This window comes from Callithrix jacchus, chromosome 5, assembly GCF_049354715.1.
Source record: "Callithrix jacchus isolate 240 chromosome 5, calJac240_pri, whole genome shotgun sequence".
Taxonomy (NCBI): domain Eukaryota; kingdom Metazoa; phylum Chordata; class Mammalia; order Primates; family Cebidae; genus Callithrix; species Callithrix jacchus.
In genome coordinates, this window is record NC_133506.1 from 90,037,869 (window position 1) to 90,064,409 (window position 26,541).

The window sequence follows — 26,541 nt, forward strand, 5'->3', positions numbered from 1 at the left end:
GAAACCCATCTCTAATAAAAATATATAAATTAGCCAGATGTGGTGGCAGATGCCTGTAATCCTAGCTACTAGGGAGGCTGAGGCTGAAGAATCTCTTGAACCTGGGAGGTGGACCGAGATTATGCCACTGCACTCTAGCCTGGGTGACAGAGCGAGACTCCGCCTCAAAAAACCTCCCCTGAAACCAAAAAAAAAAAAAAAAAACAAATTAGAATTGGAGTTACAGAGTTTAACAGTGTTCTTCAATTTTCTTTCCAAGATCACACTAGAACCACCCTAATTTCCCACATCTTTTATCTTACAGAAGGACTCTTCTGGTATCTTCTCCTCTGCCAAAATATATTAGCCAGAGTTTTATAATTTTTTTTCCTTGTTACTGACTTCAAGCTCACAGTTTTCTATCTTTACAACAGGAAGAAATAATGCTCTTTTAAAAACAACTGTTTTAAAATCTTGGGCAGGGCACGGTGGCTTACACCTGTAATCCCAGCACTTTGGGAGGCTATGGCGGGCAGATCACCTGAGGTCAGGAGTTTGAGATCAGCCTGGCCAACATAGCAAAAACCCAACTCTACTAAAAATACAAAACATTAGCCGGGTGTGGTGGTAGGCACCTGTAATCCCAGCTGCTTGAGAGGCCGAGACAGGAGAATCACTGGAGGTGGAGGCTGTAGTGAGCTGAGATCGTGCCACTGCACTCCAGCCTGGGTGAAAAGAGCGAAACTCTGTCTCAAAAAAATAATAATAAATAATAATTAAATAAAAATAAAAATCTTGTTAAGCAACAACTGAGAACATAGAAGTGTCTTAGATGGGGCGAAAAGAATATTGGGACAAGGAGGTGGGAGATTCTGCGATGCAAGCAGACAACTTGTTCTGCCTGATGCTTTGACAGTCTATCAGTTTGATTTTTACATACTTGCCTTTTCAAATAAGTTTATCTAATATATGTATATGTATGATCTATGAATTACCAATATTTTGTTTTGTGAAATAAAACATACTTTGAAATCTGGTTGGAGGGCTCGATGCATGCAGTAGCTCATACCTATAATCTCAGTATTTTGGGAGGCCAAGTCAGGTGGATCATTTGAGGCCAGGAGTTCGAGACCACCCTGGCAAACATGGTGAAAGCCTGTCTCTACTAAAAATACAAAAATATGTGGTGGCACACGCCTGTAATCCCAGCTACTTGGGAGGCTGCAGCACAAGAATCGCTTGAGCCCTGGAGGCAGGGGTTACAGTGAGCTGAGATCGTGTGATTGCACTCCATCTTGGGTGACAGCAGGAAACTCTGTCTCAAAAAAAAAAAAAAAAGAAAAGAAAAAAGAAATCTGGTGGAACAACTCAAGTAAGAGAAAAGGTGATGTATGTGAACTATACTGCTATTACCACCAAATACAACCAAAATGTCCATTTCAGAAGATATGTGACTAGCAGTGCCTTCTTCAGGCTAGAGTGCAGTGGTACCATCACAACTCACTGTGGCCTTGGCCTCCCAGGGTCAAGCAATCCTCCCACCTGAGCCTCCTGTGTATCTGGGATTACAGGCACGCACCACCATGTCTGGCTAATTTTTGTATTTTTTGTAGAGAGAGAGAGTTTCACCATGTTGCCCAGGCTGGGCTCAAACTTCTGGGCTCAAGCAATCAGCCCATCTCCATCTCCCAAAACGTTAGGATTACAAGCATGGAGCCACCATGCCAGCCCACAGAGTCTTTTTTTTTTTGAGACAGAGTCTGGATCTGTCATCCAGGCTGGAGTACAGTGGCGTGATATCGGCTCACTGCAACCTCTGCTTCAGGTTCAAGGGATTCTCCTGCGTCAGCCTCCCAAGTAGCTGGAATTACAGGCACATGTCACCACGCAGAGCTAATTTTTGTATTTTCAGTAGGGACGGGTTTTCGCCATGTTGGCCTGGTTGGTCTCCAACTCCTTACCTCACATGATCCACCCATCTCAGCCTCCCAAAGTGCTAGGATTAAAGGTGTGAGCCAACACACCCGGCCGCCCAGCCCACAGAATCTTAAGTGGCTCATAAATCTTCCCAAGTCCCAGTTTCAATATTACACCAGAATTATTGGCCTAGTTATCAAAATATTTGTTCAAGGGAGTCAGCCTTAGGCAAAAAGATGTCTGTCCTCTACTGTCTTGTAACTCCAAGCAAGTTGTGAAAAATGCTACTGTTATAATCCTCACAGAAGTCCTGCAAACCTTAATATCCTTTGAGAAGAGCCACATTTCTTTGTAGAAAAAATGGAGAGGCCATGCATGGTGGCTCACACCTATAATCCCAGCACTTTGAGAGGCAGAGGCAGGTGGATCACCTGAGGTAAGGAGTTTGAGGCCAGCCTGACCAACATAGTGAAACCCCACCTCTATTAAAAATACAAAATCATCGGGTCATGGTGGTGGGCACCTGTAACCCCAGCTACTCGGGAGGCTGAAGCAGGAGAATTGCTTCAACCTAGGAGGCGGAGGCTGCAGTGAGCCGAGATCGCACCATTGCGCTCCAGCCTGGATGACAGAGCGAGACTCTGTGTCAAAAATAAAAGAATTTCAGAGTGGACAGATAAATAGTAAATTGGGTGAAGGAGGGAGAGGTAATATTATAGACATATGCAAACACTTTGTTGAGGGAAGAAGCCTGGCACACACGAGGAACTAAGAAAAGGCCAAAGTAGCAGGAGTATAAGGAGCAAATAGGAGAGAGAAAAACGAAGAAGCTAAAGAGGAAAAACAGGGGCTGAAACATGTCTTGCTTTGTCGCCCAGGCTGGAGTGCAGTGGCGTGATCTCTGCTCACTGCAACCTCCGCCTCCCGGGTTCAAGCAATCCTCCTGCCTCAGCCTCCTGAGTAGCTGGGACTACAGGCACATGCCACCATGCCCGGCTAACTTTTTGTATTTTTAGTAGAGGCAGGCTTCACCATGTTAGCCAGGATAGTCTCGATCTCCTTACCTAGAAAGCCACCTGTATCAGCCTCTCAAAGTGCTGAGATTATAGGTGTGAGTCACTGTGCCCGGCCTACATGCAAGGCTTTTTTTTAAGCCTGATTAGGAAATTTGGTCTTTATCCTAAGAGCAAAATAATGAGTGACATGAAGTGAAATGTACTGTAAAAACATCATGCCAGTAGGACCATGGTGGCTCACATCTGTAATACCAGAACTTTGAGAGGCCATGGCAGGAGGATGACTTGAGGCCAGGAGTTCAAAACCAGTCTGGGCAACACCTTGTCTTTATAAAAAATTTTAAAAGTTGGCCGGGCATGGTGGCTCACGCCTATAATCCCAGCACTTTGGGAGGCCGAGGCGGGTGGATCACGAGGTCAAGAGATCGAGACCATCCTGGATAACAAGGTGAAACCCCGTCTCTACTAAAAATACAAAAGTTAGCCGGGCATGGTGGCGCGTGCCTGTAGTCCCAGCTACTCAGGAGGCTGAGGCAGGAGATTGCTTGAACCCAGGAGGCAGAGCCTGCAGTGAGCCGAGACCATGCCATTGCATTCCAGTCTGGGTAACAACAGCAAAACTCCTTCTCAAAAAAAAAAAGTTAAAAATTAGCTGGGCACAGTGGCATATGCCTATTATTCTCAGCTTCGTAGGAGGCCAAGGCAGGAAGATCTCTTCCTTGAGCCTGGGAGTTCAAGGTTGCAGTGAGATATGATCATGCCACTGCACTCCTGCCATGGAGTGCAGTGAACATAAAAAGTGAAAGGGAAGAAGGTGTCAAGAATGATTTCTAAGTTTGTGGTTTATGCAGATGGAAGGATGGATATATAGTTGATGGAGGCAGGAAATGCAAGAAGAGGGTAAGGTTCTGGGAGTGGGGTGAAGATAATGAGTTAGATTTAAGATAGGCTGAGTTGGAGGAGACTTTGAATTGTCCAGTAGGCAATTAGATATTTGCATCCAGAGGGCAGAGGGTCAGGGCTAGATATAGAAATTTGAGAGTCACTGCCATGCCCAGGTTATGGAGGATGAGCTTGCAAGGGAGACAGAAAAGCCAAATATGTAGAAAGGAAATCAGAAGTGTAGCAATACGAAGTCAAGTGAGAAGAATGTGTCAAGGAGTCTGTGGACAGCAAATACATATTGGGCTTCTATTATGTATAAGGCCTCGTAAAATTAATACTGCTACTATATACGTCTGAGGCCTTAAAGAAGCTTTATCATAACCACCTCTAAAGCTATGCCTTCATTCAGAGGTTTTTTTTCCCTCAGTCCAAACAACATTCACTTCTTTCTCCATTCCCAGATCAACTTGAACTTGAAAGGTCATCTTTTTTTTTTTTTTGAGATGCAGTCTCACCCAATCACCCAGATTGGAGTGCAGGGGTGGGATCTCAGCTCACAGCAATCTCTATCTCTAGGGTTCAAGCAATTCTCCTGCCTTAGCCTCCTGAAGCTGGGATTACAGGTGTCTGCCACCATGCCTGCCTAATTTTTGCATTTTTAGTAGAGACAGGGTTTCACCATGTTGGCCAGGCTGGTCTTGGAACTCCTGACCTCAAGTGATCCACCCACCTCAGCCTCCCAAAGTGCTGAGATTACAGGAATGAGCAACCACACACGGCCGTGGTCACCATTTTTTAAAGTTCTATGTTCTTAGGCTAAAAGAAAATAAACTTCTCCCCAGCTCTAACAAAAGTGTTTATATTATTCCTCTCATATATCTCCAGAAAACAGCCCAGTCAACCTGAAAGTGTCTCATTATTGGAATACTCTAACAGGTTAACTATAGATATTGACAGTAATAGCTCCTTCCTACTTTTAGTATTATATCAAGATAGAAACACAAAATGTCAGACATACTCAAAAAAGATCCTGATGGATTATAAGCTCCATGAGGACAGATAATCTGTGTTGTTTACCCTGTCATCTGACACATAACTTGCATTTAACAAATATTTAATTTTGTTTTAGTGATCCAATCTTCATGGTGCTAATCCTGAATGGAGACCCCAGTCATAGGATTACTGTAAGGACCCAGTCAAAGAAAATAAAATATGTAAAACACTTTACTTTGGCACTTTTACAACTGCAGACTTGTTTTGTTCTGTCTTGTTTTCCTCATCACCCAGGCTGGGGTACAGTGTGGTGATATCAGCACACTGCAATCTCTGCCTCCCATGTTCCAGTGGTTCTCCTGCCTCAGCCTTCCAAGTAGCTGGGATAACAGGCACCCTTTACCACGCCGAGTTAATCTTGTACTTTTAGTAGAAATGGGATTTTACCACATTGCCCTGGCTGGTCTTAAACTCCTGACCTCAAGTGATTTTCCAATCTCAGACTTCCAAAGTGCTGGGATTACAGGTGTGAGTCACTGTATCTGGCCCAATTGTAGATTTTTTTTTTTTTTTTTGAGATGGAGTTTCACTGTTGTTACCCAGACTGGAGTGCAATGGCACAATCTCAGCTCACTGCAACCTTCGCTTCCTGGGTTCAAGCGATTCTCCTGCCTCAGCCTCCTGAGTAGCTGGGACTACAGGTGGACGCCACCATGCCCAGCTAATTCTGTATTTTTAGTAGAGAGGGTTTCACCATGTTGGTCTGGGATGGTCTTGATCTTTTGACCTTGTGATCTGAGCCCCTCAGCCTCCCAAAGTGCAGGGATTACAGGTGTGAGCCACTGAGCCCAGCCTAACCCACATTTTATTAATGTTTATTTTCTTTTTCAAAAAAAAATTTGCAAGGAGGGACAAAGGCATGTCTTACATGATATCTTTTTCAAAATTTTAAATGATTTACCTACATTACACAGATGCAATGTGTGTTTAAATGTAAGCCATTTCAAATGACTTATTGAGTAAATCATTTAACTCTTACCTCCCTAAAAATCTTTTTTGAAAAAAAAAAAAAAAGTGGTAATACAAGAAGGTGCACCTTCCATATTTATCCCATAGCTTTGTTCAGTTCCTAGCGCCTGGCTTCAAAAACCTGGATCCCAGTTTGAAAGCATGACTACAGAGAAAACTGCATTAAAGACATTTTTTTTTTTTTGAGACCAAGTGTCGCTCTGTCACCTAGGCTGGAGTACAGTGGTACAATCTCGACTCACTGCAACCTCTGCCTCCTAGGTTCAAGCAACTCTCTGCCTCAGCCTCCCACGTAGCTGGGATTTCAGGCACCCACCACCACGCCTGGCTAATTTATATATTTTTGGTAGAGATGGGGTTTCACCATCTTGGCGATGCTGGTCTTGAACTCCTGACCACGTGATCCACCTGCCTCAGCCTCCCAAAGTGCTAGGATTACAGGTGTGAGCCACCGTGCCCAGCCTAAAGACATTTTAAGAATAATGATGAAGGCTGGGCACAGTGGCTCACACCTGTAATCTCAGCACTTTGGGAGGCCAAGGAGGGCAGATCACGAGGTCAGGAGGTTGAGACTAGCCTGGCCAACATAGTGAAACCCTGTCTCTACTAAAAATACAGAAAGCCGGGTGTGGTGGTGGCCGCCTGTAATCCCAGCTACTCAGGAGGCCGAGGAAGAAGAATCCCGAGTAGCTGGGACCATCGGTGCACGCCACCACGCCCGGCAAATTTTTTGTATTTTTGGTAGAGACGGGGTTTCGCCATGTTGTCGAGGCTGGTCTCAAATGCATGAGCTCAAGGAGATTTGCCTGCCTTGGCTTCCCAAAGTGCTGGGATTACAGGTGTGAGCCACCGCACCCGGCCAGCCTTTTTTCTTTGATCAGAATTGATATTAAACTACATGCTGAGCCTCTATGTCCTTACCTTCCTTCTGGCATAACTATGGCCATCTGAAATGTGTGGGATTTGCTAAAGTGCTCAACATACCTTTTTTTCTTTTTTTAGATCTAAGTATGCAGAGGGTTCTGATTTGCAATATTTAGGAAGTTCTTCTAAGCTGGAAAGAAAAGTCAAAACAAAGAATCATCGCCAATAGGTAGGGAGTAAGTTACCTCCCCTTAAATAAGTCACACTCACCTAGGCGAGGAAAGATCTCATAAACCACCTTCTAAACTGCTTCCCTTTCTCCCCAAAATTCATTAATTTAGAAGCGGTCACTACCATGGCTTGAAGGCCCCTTCCCAACTCTGTACCGCAAAAGGAGCTCTTGTGTAGCCCCACTCCTCCCTCTCAGGACCCCAGACCCAAAAATGGAGACATTAGCTGCTTACCTTTCCAGCTACTTCTTAAGCCAGGCAGACCATGAAGAAATAACGATCCTTGGGGAGAAATGCCAAATGTGGGTGAAGGGGAGAAGGAAAGAAAAGCACACTGCCATGTGTGTTCCTACGCAACTGTCTTGCATGCTCTGCTCATGTACCCCAAAACCTAAAATCCAATAAAAAATAAAAAAAAAAAAAGAAATAACGATCCTAAAATCTAAGCCATTTGTTTAGCTTTTTATGACATTTTATGATATTAAAGGGAGGACTTGGAGCTGTTATCTCATCTAGGATTGTTTGGAACATATATCTTCCAGAATAATCAGGTTGATAGGCTCACAATCATTTATTTCTACATTTTTTTTTTTTTGAGACAAGGTCTCACTCTGTCACCCAGGCTGGAGTGTGGTGGCATGATCACAGCAGATCACTGCAGCCTTGACCTTCTGGGCTCAAGCAGTCCTCCCACTTCAGCCTCCTGAGTAGCTGGGACTACAAGTAGGCACCACCATGCCCGGCTAATTTTTTAATTTTTTTGTAGAGACAAGGTCTCATGAGCTATGTTGCCCAGGCTGGTCTCAACCTCTTGGGCTTAAGCGATTCTCTTGCCTTGGTCTCCCAAAGTGCTGGGATTATAGATGTAAGCCCCACACCTGGCCTTACTTATGTATTTTGAAACATGGTATGATCCAATCTAGAATTATAGTTGTTATATTGACATTTTTCTTTGAATAATCTTAAATAAATTAAAGATTTCGATTTGTGATGGTTTCAAAATCACCTAAAAATATTTTGGCACCCCCTCCTGGCTAACACGGTGAAACCCTGTTTCTACTAAAAATATAAAAACTTAGACCGAGCATGGTGGTATGTACCTGTAGTCCCAGCTACTCTGGAGGCTGAGTCAAGAGAATCACTTGAACCTGGGAGGCGGAGGTTGCAGTGAGCTGAGATCGTGCCACTGCACATCAGCCTGGGCAAAGAGTGAGACTCCCAAAAAAAAAAAACTATATATATATATTTTTTGGCACCTGGCTCCTAGTACTTTTCAACTCACAAAATTTACTTTGCTTCCCTGTAGGGGAAAAAATTATTTATTTTTTCTTTTGAGACAGTCTTGCTCTGCCACCCAGGGTGCAGTGGCGCAGTCACGGCTCACCACAATCTCTACCTCCAGGGTTCAAGCGATTCTTGTGCCTCAGCCTCTTGAGTAGCTGAGATTACAGGTATGCACCACCATGCCCAGCTAATATTTTGTATCTTTAGTAGAGAGAGGTTTCTCTATGTTGGCTAAGGTGGTGTCAAACTCCCGGGGCTCAAGTAACCCACCCACCTCAGCCTCCCAAAGTGCTGGGATTACAGGTGTGAGCCTGCACACCCAGCCATATTTATATATTTATTTTTAAACTTTTAGGTTCAGAGGTACATGTGAAGGTTTGTTATATAGATAAACTCATGTCACAGGGGTTTGTTATATAGACTGTTTCATCACGCAGGAATTAAACTCAGTACCCAATAGTTACCTTTTCTGCTTCTCTCCTTCCTCCCACCTTACACCCTCAAGTAGACCCAGTGTGTGTCTGTTGGTTCCTTTTTTTTTTTTAATGGAGCCTTGCTCTGTTGCCCAGGTTGGAGTGCCATGGCGGGATCTTGGCTCACTGCAACCTCTGCCTCCCGGATTTAAGTGATTCTCCTCCTGAGAGGAGACTCAACCTCCTGAGTAGCTGGGCTTACAGGTATTCGCCATCATGCCCAGGTAATTTTTTCTATTTTCAGTAGAGAGGGGTTTTACCATGTTGGCCAGGCTGGTCTCTAACTCCTGACCTTGTGATCTGCCTGCCTCAGCCTCCCAAAGTGCTGGGATTACAGGCATGATCCACCATGCCTGGCCTGTTTTTTAATTTGTGTTCATAAATTTTCATCATTTAGCTCCCACTTATGAGTGAGAACATGCAGTATTTGGTTCTCTGTTCTTGCCTTAGTTTGCTAAGAATAACAGCCTCTAGCGCCATCCATGTTCCTGCAAAATACATGATCTTGTTTTGCATAATAATTACAAAAATTGTACATTTGAGAGAAATGTTGACTGGTTTTTTTTTTTTTTTTGGAAGTATGTCACAATTATGACCAAGATGGAAATCAAAACAAAAAACGTTTATGGGAGTGAAAACTTATTTCTCACCACTCTATAATGAAAGCTATGCAGTATTATCACATGTCAAGACAAGCTATATTGTATTGATATTTATAAGACATTTTGGCTGGGCGTGGTGGCTCATGCCTGTAATCCCAGCACTTTGGGAGGCTGAGGTGGGTAGATCAGCCTGGCCAACATGGTGAAACCCCATCTCTATTAAAAATACAAAAATTTGCCAAGGCTCATGGCACGTGCCTGTAATCCCAGCTACTTGGGAGGCTAAGGTGGGAGAATCGCTTGAACCTGGGATGCAGTGGTGGCAGTGAGCTGAGATTGCATGACTGCACTCCAGTCTGGGTGACAGAGCAAGACTATCTCAAAAACAAAACAAAACAACAACAAAAAACATTTTAATGAAAAAGCTTGTCATTTTAATTACTCCAGCATCAAACAAGCATCCATCCAATAAGCTAATCAGGTATCAGTATTACAAATTCTGCTTTTAGCAAAACTTTGTCTCTGTTGTGAAAACAGTGCTTTGATAACAGAGCAACTCTACATGAATAATGTAGAAATGAAATAAAATCTTACCAGTTTTAAATTTATATCTCCAATATAAATGGCCTTTACATTTATTGTTCTTATAAAATTTTAGGCTCATGAAGCAGAAAATTGTCTTTTTATTTGATATACATTATTCCCAGCCTCACACATATACATTTTATAGCCCATAAAATACACATTTAAATGTCTTACTCCAACAATGGGAAGTTGGTTTTAACCAAATGAGTAGGCTTCACGTGGTAGGTCAAACAAGCTGACTTTTCAATAAAGTAGCACTGAAACAAAAAAAATCTTATTTCCAATCGGTTGTTTATTTTGACTATAAGGGCTTAATTTAAAATTTCAGTTTCATTTTCTAAAGTCACAAGCAAAGACAGGTGCAACAGGTTCTCCCGCCATTCTCCATTCTTGCTTAAGACAAACAGCATTGGCAGTCAGATACCTACGATAATGTGTATTTAATGGAAAAATGAACATGACCAATAGAAGCCTCTTAGTGAGAAACAAGAAAAAAACAAAAGCATTTTAAAGCCATGTACACATACCCTCTGTTCATCAAATACTTAGCGGCAGCACTATTTTTAGCGATACTTCCTGCAGGTGATATATGATCTGTTGTGACAGAGTCTCCCAAATATAATAAGACATGGGCATTTTCAAGAGACTGGAGTGCAACTGGCTCTTTGGTCTAGAAGGTAACAGTTCAAGGCATTAACTCTTTATAAGACTTCTTAGTTTATAATAATCTTTGAAAGATCGAATGGTGAAATGGTACTTATGAGTTTATCAAAAAATGAAGGGCATCTGATATAAGTAGACTTTAAGTCCCAAGGAAACAAAACTGAATCCGGTGCTTCTAAGGAATTACACCATTTATTCCCCATCTGTGAATATTGTTTTGGTTGATGAACCAAAGCAAAGATAAAAGGACTCAGAAGAAGAGGCGTATGAAAATGATCAAGGGAATAAAATCATTCAGAACAACAACAAAATCTTAACCATCTGAAAGGAAAATTAAAGTGTACTCTTTTTTTTAAATTAAAAATTTTTATTTTTGCACAGGCTGATATCAAACTCCTGAGCTCAAGCAATACTCTCACCTTGGCTTCCCAGAGTGTTGGGATTATAAGCATGAGCCACCGCGCCCAGCCAAAACAGTGTATTCTAAAAAAAATCATCACATATTTTGGTCAGAATGATTAAAAATTTGCTCCTCAAATTCTAGCATACCAGATCTTCATGAATACTCTAAGAGGCAAGTTTCAATATAAATTGAACATAAAGACTTTACAGAGTCCAAAAGAGAAAAGAATTTAGAAAGATCTCTATATATTACTAAGGAGGGACTAAGCATGCATGAGGTATGCTGTTAACATCTAAGAATATTATAATGGAGAAAGCCCTCCACGTCTTCAACATATTTGTCCCACACCAAAGCCTTCAAACTACAGACTCAACATTACTCAGACCAGGCACAGTGGCTTATGCCTGTAATCTCAACACTTTGGGAAACTGAGGCGGGCCGATCACTTGAGTCCAGGAGTTTGAGACCATCCTGAGCATTTTTATTTTTTATTTTACAAAAAATAAAAAAATCAGCTGGGGTTGGTGGTGAGCACCTGTGGTCCCAGCTACTTGGGAGGCTGAGGCAGCAGGATTGCTTAAGCTCAGGAGGTTGAGGCTGCAGTGAGCTGGTTCAGGCCACTGTACTCTAGCCTGGGTGATAGAGTAGGGTGCTATCTCCCAGAAAAAAAATAACAAATATTGCATAATTTATCTAATTATTCTGTAAGTTTATTTGCCTCTCCCCAGGGGAATTTTGTGTTTTGTTCACTGATATATTCAAACACCTATTCAATTCTTTCTTTCTTTTCCCCCTAAGCTTTTATTTTAACTTCTGGGGTACATGAAGGATGTGCAGATTTGTTACATAGGTAAACGCATGCCACAGTGGTTTGCTGCATGGATCATTCAATCAACACCTAATCAATTCTGATAACTCTAAGCAATCTTCTTTTTAATTACAGATTCCAGATATAAACTATTACACATTAAAAACTGCATTCAAAATAATGTAATTTTAATTTTTATTCTATTCATAAGACAAGATATATGAAATAAAAGAACACTGCAAATTGATTAAACTATTTAAGAAACACATAAGACTCTTACCTCTATTTTCTCTTTTAATGCTTTAAACATGGATAGTATAACATGTTCTTCCTCAACCTGATGAACTTCTTCTCGACTAGGCCAAATATCATTCAGGTAAATGTTCTTGCCAGTAGGGTCAGTGCCTGGTTGAAAGTTTTGAACATGATACTCAGTCAAAAAACAACTCTCTGAAAATGTTCATACCTTTTCAAAGACATATCATGGAAACCAAGTAAATGATTCAACAGGGTGCTGCGGGTTTAAGTGGCTGGAAGAACTAATTACCTGCACATTTTATTTTCTTCTTGTAAACACAGAAATTAATATCTATACATTATCATAAGTTTTCCTGAAATAATTTAAAGAACAGATGGTCTAAGAAACATTTAAAGAATATAACAACTTCTGTGGGGAAAAGTGTGTGTAGGTACACATATACATAAAGAAAAAGATACCTAAAGGTTCTGTCTGGAAATCTATATTCACTGTGCCTGCTATAGCCTAAGCTACCACTAAGGGTGGAGAGGCAAGATAACTGACACGAACACAATCACAAAGACGACCTTCAAAATTTTTGTTTCCAGATAAAATTCCACAGGTAACCAAATCACCCTGAAAAAAATAGACACACACGCACACAAATACATTCAATTCTAAAGATGGTACAAATCTGGATAATCATATGTAAGCAATCTTAAATATTAAGGTCAAGATTAACCAAAAAACATATTACTGATTTTTACATACAGAACTATCCATCTTATGAATAAACTCAATCAGTTCCTCACATTATTAAGGAATTACTTCAAGGACCTACAAATGAGTCTTTGAATCATTTAAAAATTCACAGGTTATTATTGCCAAGTACAGAGGATACAGAAACACAAAGACATCAATATATATTTTCTATAATTTTATAACAAAACATAATTAAGAAAATCACTTAGACATCTTGCCAATCCAAACATTTTACCTGTTTTACTGCATTCAAAACTGCTTCTGATAAGGGTGCTGTATTTCCCACACATGTTGAACATCCATAGCCAACTATTTCAAATCTGCATTTAAAAGAAGTGATTGAATAGCACAGCACAACATTTATAGAGAAAGGACAAGTTTTCTCTTCTATTTCCACCTCTGTAATAAGATTACTTAAAAGACTATTCACAACGCATGGATTAACCTTCATCAATATACTCCTTTCACAATATTCTGAGCAATCAAGTCTAACTCTCAGGCATACTATTTGTAGTGAATGTAAACCTTTGAAGAGCCTTAACAGCACTTAGCACTGTACAAGAAAACTGCTCAAATACTACTTGCTAGGAATATAACATGACCTTTTAAAACAATTGATAGTGTACTTACATCCAAGGGGTTTAAAGTGTAAAGTATCAGAGGACCTGATAATACCTGATAATAACCTGACCAAAGGTCCCAAAAGAGGTATTATAATCGGGCACTCTGATAGGAGTAATCCCTCAATTATCAACCAATTAAACCCAAGAAGAGTCCCTGACAATAAATCCAAGATGATGTAACTAAAAGATTACGGGTATAATCCTCTAAATTACTTACAGATAATATTCTAAAAGCAAAAAATCTAAAATTCATCAGTTTTGCACAGGAATTGATGACTCATATGTTTCAAAATACACACTGAAAACATAACTAGCCTGGGTGTGGTGGCTCAGGTCTGTAATCCCAAGACCTTGCAGGGCTGAGACGAGTGGATCACTTGAGGAAAGGCGTTTGAGACGAGCCTGGCCAACATGGCGAAACTGTCTCTACTAAAAATACAAAAATTAGCTGCGTGTGGTGGTGCCCAACTGTGGTCCCAGCTACTCAGGAGGCTGAGGCAGGAGGACTGCTTGAGCCTAGGAGGTTGAGGCTGCAATGAGCTGTGATTGCACCACTGCACTCCAGTGCAGAGCAAGACACTGTCCCCAAAACAATAAAATCCCCACACAACTAGCATTAATTGTTTATGATTACATTAAAAACACGTTACTTTCTCCAAAGTTCAGGGACAATTTAAACTTATGTATTACAGATCCAATAACCTCATAAAACTAAAATTAAGACAATTTTCAGCTAATGCAAACAATAAGATTTCTTTTTTTTTTTTAAGACAGAGTTTCGCTCTTGTTACCTAGGCTGGAATGCAATGGTGCGATCTCGGCTCACCACAACCTCTGCCTCCTGGGTTCAGGCAATTCTCCTGCCTCAGCCTCCCTAGTAGCTAGGATTACAGGCACGTGCCACCATGCCCAACTGATTTTTTGTATTTTTAGTAGAGATGGTTTTCATCATGTTGACCAGGATGGTCTCGATCTCTTGACCTCGTGATCCACCCACCTTGGCCTCCCAAAGTGCTGGGATTACAGGCTTGAGCCACCGTGCCCAGCCTCTTTTTTTTTTTTTTTTTTTTTAAATGAGATGGAGTTTTGCTGTCGTTGCCCAGGCTGGAGTGCAATGGCTCAATCTCAGCTCACTGCGACCTCCGCCTCACAGGTTCAAGCGATTCTCCTGCCTCAGCCTCCTGAGTAGCTGGGACTACAGGTGTGCACCATCATGCCTGGCTAATTTTGTATTTTTAGCAGAGACGGAGTTTCTCCATGTTGGTCAGGCTGGTGTCGAACTCCGGATCTCAGGTGATCCACCCGCCTCGGCCTCCCAAAGTGCTGGGATTACAGGCTTGAGCCACAGCACCCGGCCAAGATTTCTTTCTTTTCAGAACTGACCTACGGAACTCACAGAAATTGTGTATACTTGGTATCGTTTCTCACACTGCGACTGTTACTTGGTACTTGTTTGTCTTGTCTTTCCAACTAAGTATCCTGAAGCTAAGACCACATCTCCTACTTCTACATATCAACTGAGCGTGGTGTTTTGCTCAGTTGATATGCCCAATAAGTGTTTCCTGAGTGATAAGGCTTCAAAAATTGTATGGTAATGGCAAGGTAGCAAGTAAAACTAAAGCATATTTTTTGTGTCTTCTCTTTGTATATGAAAGGCCCAAACAAGCAGCTTCAGTACCTACTGAACACCAACATCAGTATAGAGAGACAGCTGCCACTTACCCAAGCTTGCTGAGATATGGTAATACTCCACTTGAACCGAGGTAATGTGTAACCATCCCACCGCCTGGAGATAAACTTGTTCTTATGTAAGGTTTAACATGCAGACAAGCTTCCACAGCCTTTTTAGCCAAAAGACCTGCACGGCCAACAAACAATGATTTATTATGGCAATGTTTCTTTCCCTCTCTCACTCAAAGTAGCAGATGAGAAATAACTTAACAGATTTCATCTCCAATTCAGATTAGAGAAAAAGTCTGAACTTATAAACTTATTGTCATTATTTTGTCCACTTTATTCTACTAATTTCTTCATTTATGACAAATTTAAAATTGCAGTAAATATACTAGTCTTTATGTTGAAAATTATTAAGATACAGGCAGATGACATTCACGCAAATGGAAACAAATGATGCATATTTAAGTAGACATTAACAAAATATTTTTTTCTCTTTCTTCTCTTTTTTTCTCTTTTTTTCTGAACTGAACCATTTTTTAAGTCATAATCACAATATGCTAAGGGCAATATACCACATTACACATGGTTTTATACAACTAAGGAATTCTTCCAAATCAATATGAATTGATTTCATTTACAATCCTTGCCAAGACAATGATCTTTTACTACCGTTATAATTTTTAATGAAATCCACCACACGGTTATGGCTAATTTCTAGATAATCAAGAAATACCTGTAATTAACTATACTTCTAAATAACAAGAGAAGCAAATACAACCTAAAATTAATTGATAGGTAAGTTATAGTAAACAGTAAATTTACCTTCTGTGTAATAAAAACAAAATTAATAACATAAATTAAACTCAGACTCCTTAAGACCTAATTAAAATACTAGAAAGTCTCTCAATATCAAATGCAGACACTGATATTTATGCATATCTAAGAAACAGAAAGTTAATATAACAGAAAGCTAAAATAATTTTGGAAAAAAAATATATGGCCACAAACCACAACCTGCCTGCAGCAAGCATGACAGTTGGATTGCAATTACTGGTACAACTGGTAACTGCAGCAATGACCACGGATCCAGGAGACAGCTTCTATTCACTTCCTTCATAATGAATGGAGACAATATCCTTTTGTTTTTCAGCTGCAATTGGGAAGCCTTTAAATCCAACCTGTACAAATTTCCACAAAAATATAAACTAAATATTCTGGGTATGCACAGAACAAAAGACCGACAGAAAACACAGCAGACACCTGACATTTGATGATTTAACATTAAAAATCTTATTTGTGAGTGATGATGAAGGCCCATAACATTCAGTAGTTGTAATTCAGCTGAAGCATGAATCTGCATAGGCACGATAGGAGTCTGGTGATGTTCTCAAGCAAAACTTTGATCTACTAAGCGAGGCCAGCCACCCACCCACGATCCAGATCTTATTTGGCTTTGTTCTTCTTCATCATCCCTGCTTACAGTAATTCTCAAGAGATGGCACTAACTTTTTTCTGTTAAAATGATCCTGAAGATTAGCTCCAAAGGGATCCTATGTGTATGAGTGCAGTACAGATGAAACGAGATTGGTAATTATTGAGCTAAGCGACAGGTATATGGCAATTCACTGTCTTTTGTTTTTATACAAGTTTAACACTTTGAGCAAAAAGTCAAGAAATCATAAAAAGAAAGGCTCTGAAAGGAAAGTCAAATTCTAGGCAGGAGAATCGCTTGAGCCCAGGAAGGGGAGGTTGCAGTGAGCACCACTGCACTCCAGCCTGGGAAACAGAGTGAGACTCAGTCTCAAAAAAAAGTTTCTGTGATGATGTGAATATTCATTTATCTATGCTGTTCGTCAATACAAGAGCCATATATAGCTATTCAGCATTTAAAAATGAGACTACGGTGACTAAGAAACTCAGTTTTAAATTTTATGTAATTTTAATATAAATAGACACAATCAATCTCTGATCCTCACAATGGAACTGGGAGTAAGCTTACCAGATGACTGACTTGCACATCAGCCAGAAGGAGAATAAGGGGCTGCTGGTGTGTGCCATAATATATAAAGCACAGCAGTGAAGTGAGTTTATGGGTCACTTTGTTAGTTCTTTACTACTTAGCACAGAACATGTAGACAAACACGGATAACAATAAAGTAACCTATCTTTTCATTTAAGCAAGCCTGGAAATCACTTTTCATATTTGTCACAGCAACTCTATCCTGAGATCTTTTTGGACCACTAACAGATGGAACTATTGAATCCAGATTAATCTGGATCACCTAGGAAATGAGAAAGGACAAGAAATTTTCTTACTATAAATTCCAGTTCAAGCATTACTTTGGTTTGGTTTTGTTTTTGAGACAGAGTCTCACTCTGCCGCCAGGCTGAAGTGCAGTGGCACAATCTTGGCTCACTGCAACGCCCACCTCCCGGGTTCAAGCGATTCTCCTGTCTCAGCCTCTTGAGTAGCTGAACTACAGGCATGCACCACCATGCCTGGCTGATTTTTGTATTTTTAGGAGAGACGGGGTTTCACCATGTTGACTAGGATGGTCTCAATCTCTTGATCTTGTGATCTGCCCACCTTGGCCTCCCAAAGTGCTGGGATTACAGGCGTGAGCCACTTTGCCCAACCTCAAGCATTACTTTCTAAAGCAGAATGAGTATACTCATATTTATTTTAATGCAATTTATTTTAATGGTGTAACAGATCAACTCAACCTCAAGAAATAAAGATCTTAAAACGAGCCCATGGCCAGGCATGGTGGCTCATGCCTGTAATCCCAGCATTTTGGGAGGCTGAGGTGGGTGAATCTTGAAGTCAGGGGATTGAGACCATCCTGGTTAACATGATGAAACCCCATCTCTTCTAAAAATATAGAAAATTAGCCAGGTGTGGTGGCATGCATTTGTAGTTCCAGCTACTCAGGAGGCTGAGACAGGAAAACCACTTGAAACCAGGAAGCAGAGGTTGCAGTGAGCCGAGATTGTGGCACTGCACTCCAGCCTGGGCAACAGCGTGAGACTCTGTCTCAAAAACAAAACAAAAAAAAGCCCATTTAAATGTATGAAACATGAAAATTTGCTAAAAGACTAGACCAGAATGCAATTAAACTACCACAACAGTAACTGTACTGTATATATAAAACCTGTGGTTTCCCAAGTGTGTTTTCCCATGAAGATAAACACTGTCTTAACAGATGTCCAATGATAAGCTAGACGCGTGTGTCAGCTATCAACTTATTGCCCCTGAGCTCCAAATCCACCCTCCTTTGCCAGCTCCGTGATCACAGAGGTAAACGGTTAGGAAACATTTCTCCGTTGTCAGCACACAATGTGAAGACTAGTCACTAGATGGTGCTGAAGGGACACAGCAGAGTTGCAGAGGGTTTCACTGCCCAGCCTGCTACAACCCAGGCTATTATTCCTTGGTTAAGAAACTATATGATATTTTGTTAACAATCCCACCTCCCAGCTAGATGTCTATTTTATTTCTTCTGGTATTTCTACCATTTCCTTCATGCATTTATGTGAATATAACCAATTTGAAACTTTTCATCATAGCTTTCATCATTATTTTATATCCATGTTTATGCTGACTGATCCAACTAACTTACGTTTATTTATTATTACTTTTATTGAGAAAGGTTCTCACGCTGTTGCCCAGGCTGCAGCACACCGGCACAATCAGGGCTAACTACGGCCTCAACCTCCTGGGCTCAAGTGATCCTCCACCCCAAGTAGCTGGGACTACAGGCATGCACCACCATGCCTAGCTAATAGAATTTTAGTAGAGACAAGGTCTTACTAGGTTGCCTAGGTTGGTCCTGAGCTCAAGCAATCCTCCACCGCAGCCTCCCAAAGTGTTGGGATTACTTATGCTTTAATTTAATGGATTCAGGCGATCCTGCTCATTGCCCATAATTATGAATTTAAGAAGTTTCTCTTGAAATCAATATTCTAATGATTTTAGTTTTATTTATTTATACAGTCAGGTTTATTTTCACTTTTTCTTTAGAGACAGGGTCTTTGGCCAGGTGTGGTGGTTCATGCCTGTAATCCCAGGACTCTGGAAGGCTGAGGTGGGTGGAACACTTGAGGTCAGGAGTTTGAGACCAGCCTGGCCAACATGCTGAAACCCCATATCTACTAAAAATACAAAACATAGCCGGGCATGGTAGTGCATAACTGTAATCCCAACTACTCAGGAGGCTGAGACAGGAGAATCACCTGAGCTGGGGAAGTGGAGGTTGCAGTGAGCCGAGATCATACCACTGCACTCCAGCCTGGGCAGGTCTCGCTATCCCCCAAGGCTCATAGCTCACTGCAGCTTCAAACTCATGGACTCAAGCCATCCATCCCTTTATTGTAGGGATGGGTCCTTCTTTATGATGCTGGTCTTGAACTTCTGGCCTTTACATAATCCTCTTACCTTGGCCTCCCAAAGGGTTCTAATTACAGGCATGAGCCACCACACTTGGCCTGGTGAGGTTTTTTTTTCTTTTTTAAAGACAGTGTCTCTCTCTGTTGCCCAGGCTCAACTGCACTGGTATCATCTCAGCTCAGTGCAATCTCTGCCTCCTGGGTTCAAGCGATTCTCATGCCTCAGCCTCCTGAGTAGCTGGGATTACAGGCACCCACTACAGCACCTGGCCTGTGTGTGTGTGTGTGTGTGCATTTTTACTAGAGAAAGGGTTTCACCATCTTGCCCAGGCTGGTCTTGAACTCCTGATCTCAGGTGATCTGCCCTCCTTGGCCTCCCAAAGTGCTGGGATTATGGGCGTGAGCCACTGCACCTGGCCAAGGATTTTTAACAGGCACATTTATTCCATTTTATTCTACCAACTAAGTTTTCCCATTTTTCTTATTCGTTCCATTTGTGTATTTTTTAAAATGTGAACAAGAGGCCAGGTGCGGTGGCTCACACCTATAATCCCAGCACTTTGGGAGGCCGAGGTGGGTGGATCACAAGGTCAAGAGATCGAGACCATCCTGGTCAACATGGTGAAACCCATCTCTACTAAAAATACAAAAAAAAATTAGCTGGGCATGGTGGCGCATGCCTGTAATCCCAGCTACTCAGGAGGCTGAGGCAGGAGAATTGCCTGAACCCAGGAGGCGGAGGTTGCGGTGAGCCAAGATCACGCCATTGCACTCCAGTCTGGGTAACAAGAGCGAAACTCCGTCTCAAACAAACAAACAAACAAACAAAAAACGTGAACAAGAGGACAGGCACGGTGGCTCACACCTGTAATCCCAGCACTTTGGGAGGCCGAGGCAGGTGGATCACGAGGTCAGGAATTGAAGACCAGCCTGGCCAAGATGGTGAAACTCCATCTCTACTAAAAATACAAAAATTAGCCAGGCATGGTGGTACATGCTAGTAATCTCAGCTACTCAGGAGGTTGAGGCAGGGAACTGCTTGAACCCCGGTGGTGGAGGTTGCAGTGAGCAGAGATCATGCCACTGTACTCCAGCCTGGGTGACAGAACAAGACACTGTCTCAAAAAAAAAAAATGTGAACAAGGAAAAAAAAAGTGGACAAAGCACTAGATTTAACAAATAAAGGTGAAAGTGATTAAAAATGATCAGAAGTAAAAAGATTTGCCCAATGTAGCACACAAATTCCATTTCTATAGGTCCTATGCTGGCCCTTCAATATGATTGCATGCATTCATTTATTCACCTAACATGTTTACTGAATATCTACTGTGTACCAGGCATTTTTCTAGAAGCTGGGGATACAATACCAAACCAAAGTTCCTGTCCTCATGGAGTTTACTTACTTGTATTCTAGACAAACAGTACACCAATAAATAAATAATTCCAGACAGGAGCATGCTATGAGGAAAAGTGAAGATGGGCAAGACAATACATTTCCCCACAAAAAATAGCTTAACAGTTAACCAAACCCGTGAAACCATGTTGTTAGAGATCACTGACACCCTCCTAGAAAATGAATTTTATTAAAATTAAGACTTCCCTGGAAGTGAATTCTACCTATTTTGATATAAATTTCCAACAGATTATATATATATGTATGTATGTATGTATTTAAGACAGGGTCTCACTCTGTCACCCAGGCTAGAGTGTGGTGGCACGACCATGATTCACTGTAGCCTTGACCTTCTGGGCTCAAGCTATCATCCCCACCCAGCCTCCTGAGTAACCGGAACCACACGAGTGTGTCACTACTCCTGGCTAATTTCAGGTAAATATTTACATAGATTGTAAAATATATTTAACATGCAAGACTGCATAATGGTGTATATATCATTAATAATGGAATTTTACAAAATATATACGTAAACCAGATGCAGGTAACATCAAAACTGACTATTCTGGAGGAAGATAAGACTCTTATCATAAAGTAGAAATAAATTAGAGCAAAAAAATAACAGTCACTATGATCATTTTAAACACTAAAAAATTGGACTTCATAGGCTGGGGGTGGGTGGTTCACATCTGTAATCCCAGCAATTTAGGAGGCCAAGGCAGGAGGGATTGCTTAAACCCAGAAGTTGAAGACCAGCCTGGGCATAACAACAAAAGCCAAAATAGACAAATGGGATCTAATTAAACTTGAGAGCTTCTGCACAGCTAATAAAACTATTATTAGAGTGAACTGACAACCAACAGAATGGGAAAACATTTTTGCAACCTACCCATCTGACAAAGGGCTAATATCCAGAATCTACAAAGAACTTAAACAAATTTACAAGAAAACAACAAACAACCCCATCAAAAAGTATTCAAAGGATATGAACAGATACTTTTCAAAAGAAGACATTTATATGGCCAACAAACATATGAAAAAATGCTCATCATCATTGGTCATTAGAGAAATGCAAATCAAAACCACAATGAGATACCATCTCACACCGGTTAGAATGGCAATCATTAAAATCTGAAGACAACAGACACTGGAGAGGATGTGGAGAAATAGAAATGCTTTTTTTACACTGTTGGTGGGAGTGTAAATTGGTTCAACCAGTGTGGAAGACAGTGTGGCGATTCCTCAAGGATCCAGAACTAGAAATAACATTTGACCCAGCAATCCCATTACTGGGTATGTACCCAAATGATTATAAATCATTCTGCTTTAAAGATACATGCACATGTATGTTTATTGTGGCACTGCTCACAATAGCAAAGACTTGGAACCAACCCAAATGCCCATCAATGATAGACTGGATAAAGAAAATGTGGCACATATATACCATGGAATACTCTGCAGTCATAGAAAAGGATGAGTTCATGTCCTTTGCAGGGACATGGATGAAGCTGGAAACCATCATTGTCAGCAAACTGACACAAGAACAGAAAACCAAAATCACATGTTCTCACTCATAAGTGCGTGTTAACAATGAGAACACATGGACACAGGGAGGGGAGCATCACACACTGGGCCTGTTGGGGGATGGAGGAGTTAGGGGGTTGGGGAGGGACAGCAGGGGGTGGGGGATTGGGAAGGGATAACATTAGAAGAAATACCTAATGTAGATGATGGGGGGATGGATGCAGCAAACCACCATGGCATGTGAATACCTATGTAGCAATCCTGCATGATCTGCACATGTACCCCAGAACTTAAATTTAAAAAAAAAAAGAAGATGACCAGCCTGGGGAACATGGCAAAACCCTCTCTCTATTAAAAACATCCCCAAAACTATAACTAGGCCTCATAAAATATTACAAAATTCACAATAAAACACTATGTAAAATTAATGAATCAAATAAAAGCAATGGGCTACAATAACATTACTTAAATAATAATAATAGCTACCCCTTTAGCCAGGCCCAGTGGCTCATGCCTGTAATCCCAGCACTTTTGGAGGTCAAGGCCAAAGGATCCCTTGAAGCCAGGAGTTTGAGACCATCCTGGGCAGTAAAATGAGGCTCTGCCAAGTGTCTTGAAAAATAATAACATTAAATAATAATCATAGTATTAAAACAAAAAGGGGACTAGGCATGGTGGTAGCTCATGCCTGTAATCTTAGCATTTTGGGAGGCCAAGGTGGGAGGACTGCTTGAACCCAGAGGTTGAGGCTGCAGTGAGCCATGATTGTGCCACTGCATTCCAGCCTGGTGAGAGAGTTGGACCCTGTCTCAAAAAGCAAAACAAAAAGATTAGCTACCCTTTATTGAGCACTTAATATGTGTCTGGAACTATTCTATGAATTCGTGTTTAATCTATCTAAGAATCCTCAGAGGCAGCTATTAGTGTCGTATCTAAGAGGTGAGAAAATTGAGGCAGAAAGGCTAAATAAACTGCCCAAGGTTATACAGCTAACACATCTTAGAGCTGGGATTCACACCCAGGTGGTCGGGCACTACGGAATTTACTTTTTATTCTTTTTGACACAAGTCTCATTCTGTCACCTAGGCTGGAGTACAGTGGCATGATCTCAGCTCACTGCAACTTCCACCCCCCAGGCTCAAGTGATCCTCCCATCTCAGCATCCCTAGTAGCTGGCACTACAGGGGCAAGCCGTGCCTAGCTAATGTTTACATTGTTTTGCAGAGACAAGATTTTACCATGTTGCCCAGGCTGGCCTCAAACTCCTGACCTCAGTCAACCCACCCAGGCCTTCCAAAGCACTGGGATTATACCACACCGGGCCCACAATTTACATTCTTTACTAGGTGGGTTATTCTGCAAATACCTGGTAGTATTCAGGTTCTCCTGGAGAATTCTGGTCATTTTGAAACAATTTCACAGCTTTAAGGTATGTTTCCATTGACTCGAGTTTGGCTTTGCTGGAACCAAAAACGAAGATGAACAAAACAACAGCAAAATGCAGTGAGAAATTTATTTACTTACTATTTTTTTCAGACTAGGTTTCATTTTGTTGCCCAGGCTGCAGCAGTGCTGCAATCACAACTCACTTCAGCCTTGACCTCCTGAGCTGAAGCCATCCTCCCACGTCAGCTTCCCAAGCAGCTGGGACTACAGGCGCACACCGCTGTGCCTGGTTAATCTTTTTTATAAATGTTTTGTACAGATGAGGATCTTGTTTATTTGACTAGGATAGTCTCAAGTGATCCTCCTGCCTTGGCCTCCTAAAGGGCTGGGATTTGGGGTATGAGTCACCACACCCTGCCAATAAATTTATTATTTTTAGAAACAGGGTCTCACTGCTGTCACCAAGGCTGGAGTACAGTGGTGCCATCATAGCTCACTGAAGCTTTGAACTCCTGAGTTCAAGTCATTTTCCCGCCTTAGCCTCCCAAGTAGCTTCGATTGCAAGTGTGTACTGCCACACCTGGCTAGTTTTTGATTTTCTTGTAGAGATGAGGGTCTTGCTATGTCTCAAACTCCTGGGCTCACAAGATTCTCATGTAATCCTCCTGCCCCAACCTCCCAAAGTGCTAGGATCATAGGTATGAGACACTGGGCCTGACTCCAGTAAGGAATTTTGAAATCTTTGGGGGTAAGGGTACTGAATTCCAGTGATGAGCAAGAAACAAATACTATTTACATACTCATTTACATTTCTCTTTCTCCTAACCCTTGAGACTGTACCATGTGAGAAAGCCCAGACTACCCAGAGAAACCACAGGAGGCTGTTTTGCTTGACAGTCTTACCGAAGTCCCCAGCGGACAGCTCATAATTTGCTGTCAGACATGCAAGCAGAACAACCTTCACGATTCCAGGCCCTGCCTTTCAAATCTTGCAGCTGAGGCCCAAGACATGAAACAGAGATGAGCTGTCCCCACTGTGTCCTGTCTGAATTACTGACCCACTGAAACCATGAGCTAATAATTATTGCTCGTGCAAGCCACTAACTTTTAGGATAATTTGTTACACAGGATCACTAAAACCTCAACTCAAGATTAACATGCAAGAAATGAGGCAGTCCTAGTCATTTCTACTTTGAATGTTCTACCAACTCAAATGCAGAAGTTTTGCATGTTTGGGGGCTCATTCATCAATTGTGCTGTTTGATTCACTAACATAATAATCTGCCCCCACACTGAAGAATACTAGAATATATCCTCCAAATACATATCGAAACTTAGAAATGAGCAACTCAACAATGATCACTCCACTAGAGATTAAAAAGATCTTACTTTTTAAATAGCAGCGTTATGAAATATCAACATATCCTGTTTTGGAGGTACCTTCTATTTCAATCTAAGCAGTCAACACATGAGTAGTAAAAATTCCTAGTTAATCAGGTTACAAAAATAATTAGAACCTGTGGTCCTATGCTGTTTTTTGCAAAATTTTGTTCTTCTGCTTCTTTAGATAGATAGAAGACTGATTCCAGGAGTTTGAGACATAGCAAACTTGAGACATCCCCTTTGTCTGACAGCTCCTCTACTCTTGGTTGTAGAAGGGAACTGCTGTGAATATGTTTAAGGCTGACTTCCATTAAACTGCAACCTCTGACCCCTAAGTGGAGGTGGAGTTAGCCATCATTATGGGGAAACAGTCAAGTTAGGATAAATGGTTTGAATAATTCCTTTAAATTGCTTTCAATGGGTCACAGAGAGCTAGGGTTTGAGGACACAACACTCTTTAAAGACATCTGATGTTTACTTGACAGTTGTTTCAACAAAATGTAATAATTTTGTGAATACTAAATAACATGTATAAGGTAGTAATTTATAAAATATTATCAAACACATTGGAAATGTAACGCATTTATTCTAATGATCTTTTATCTTCTTACCTGTATGTTCTAAATGTCAACAGGGAAAAAGCTGAGGATAGCACTATATTCCGGACACATGCTTGCTATTGTAGTTCAATTAGCTATAGATAATTGTGAAACTCCACTTCCAAAACACTCAACAAACTTCCCAGCCACTCCAACTTGCCTGAGGTGCTATATAAGTGATACACAGAAATATACACAAATTAGCAAAGATTATCTGAAAACTATAAAATACAATTTCTAACCAGTACTAGCAATGGTGAAGGAATGCAATCCTTCATTGTTCTTATGAAATATCAACTCATTCTGGTTTTGTGGGTATTTAAGATAAGGAGTCAACAGAAGAATTGTTCAATGTCACTGTTAATCAGGGTAGAAAAGGCCTGAAAACTCAAGGTGGCTACGATTAACATTTTCATGTCTTTGAAATCAGGGAAAAATCAGCTCAATGGTGTGTCTGTTTAGCTGGAACCCCCTTTTCTTTCTTTTAGAAACAGGGTCTCACTCTGTTGCCCAGGCTGGAGTGCTGTGATGTGATCACAGCTCACTACAGCTTCTAACACCTCAGCTCTAACAATCCTCCAACCTCAGCCTCCTTGTAGCTGAAACTACAGGCATATGCCACCACACCCAGCTAATGTTTAAATTTTTTTTTGTAGAGACAGGGTCTTATAATGTTGACCAGGCTGGTCTTGAACTTCTGGCCTCATTGATGTTCCTGCCTTGGCCTCCCAAACTGCTGGGATTACAGGTGTGAGCCACTGTGTGCAGCCTCTTATTCTTTCTTAGCAGTGCATAAAACAGTGGTGTTTGCTAATCACTGATTGCATTGTAGACTTAAT

At 41.2% G+C, this 26,541-nt stretch overlaps 1 protein-coding gene across 2 annotated transcripts; it reads right to left on the minus strand.

Annotated features, from left to right (window-relative positions):
* Positions 1–7,147: 7,147 nt before the first annotated feature.
* On the minus strand, positions 7,148–25,843 carry LOC144582611 (iron-responsive element-binding protein 2-like). 2 transcript variants are annotated; one of them, XM_078373559.1, is made up of 8 exons: positions 23,701–23,880; positions 16,046–16,209; positions 15,077–15,212; positions 12,967–13,051; positions 12,012–12,136; positions 10,940–11,003; positions 10,385–10,527; positions 7,148–7,304 (listed from the first exon to the last, which is right to left on the minus strand). In XM_078373559.1, the coding sequence occupies exons 1-5, from the start codon at positions 23,736–23,738 to the stop codon at positions 12,104–12,106; spliced, it is 456 nt and encodes a 151-aa protein (XP_078229685.1). In that variant the 5' UTR covers positions 23,739–23,880; the 3' UTR covers positions 7,148–7,304; positions 10,385–10,527; positions 10,940–11,003; positions 12,012–12,103. The 2 variants fall into 2 exon arrangements, with proteins under 2 accessions (XP_078229685.1, XP_078229686.1); XM_078373560.1 differs by lacking the exons at positions 10,940–11,003; positions 23,701–23,880 and adding an exon at positions 25,715–25,843.
* Between the last annotated feature and the right edge of the window lie 698 nt (positions 25,844–26,541).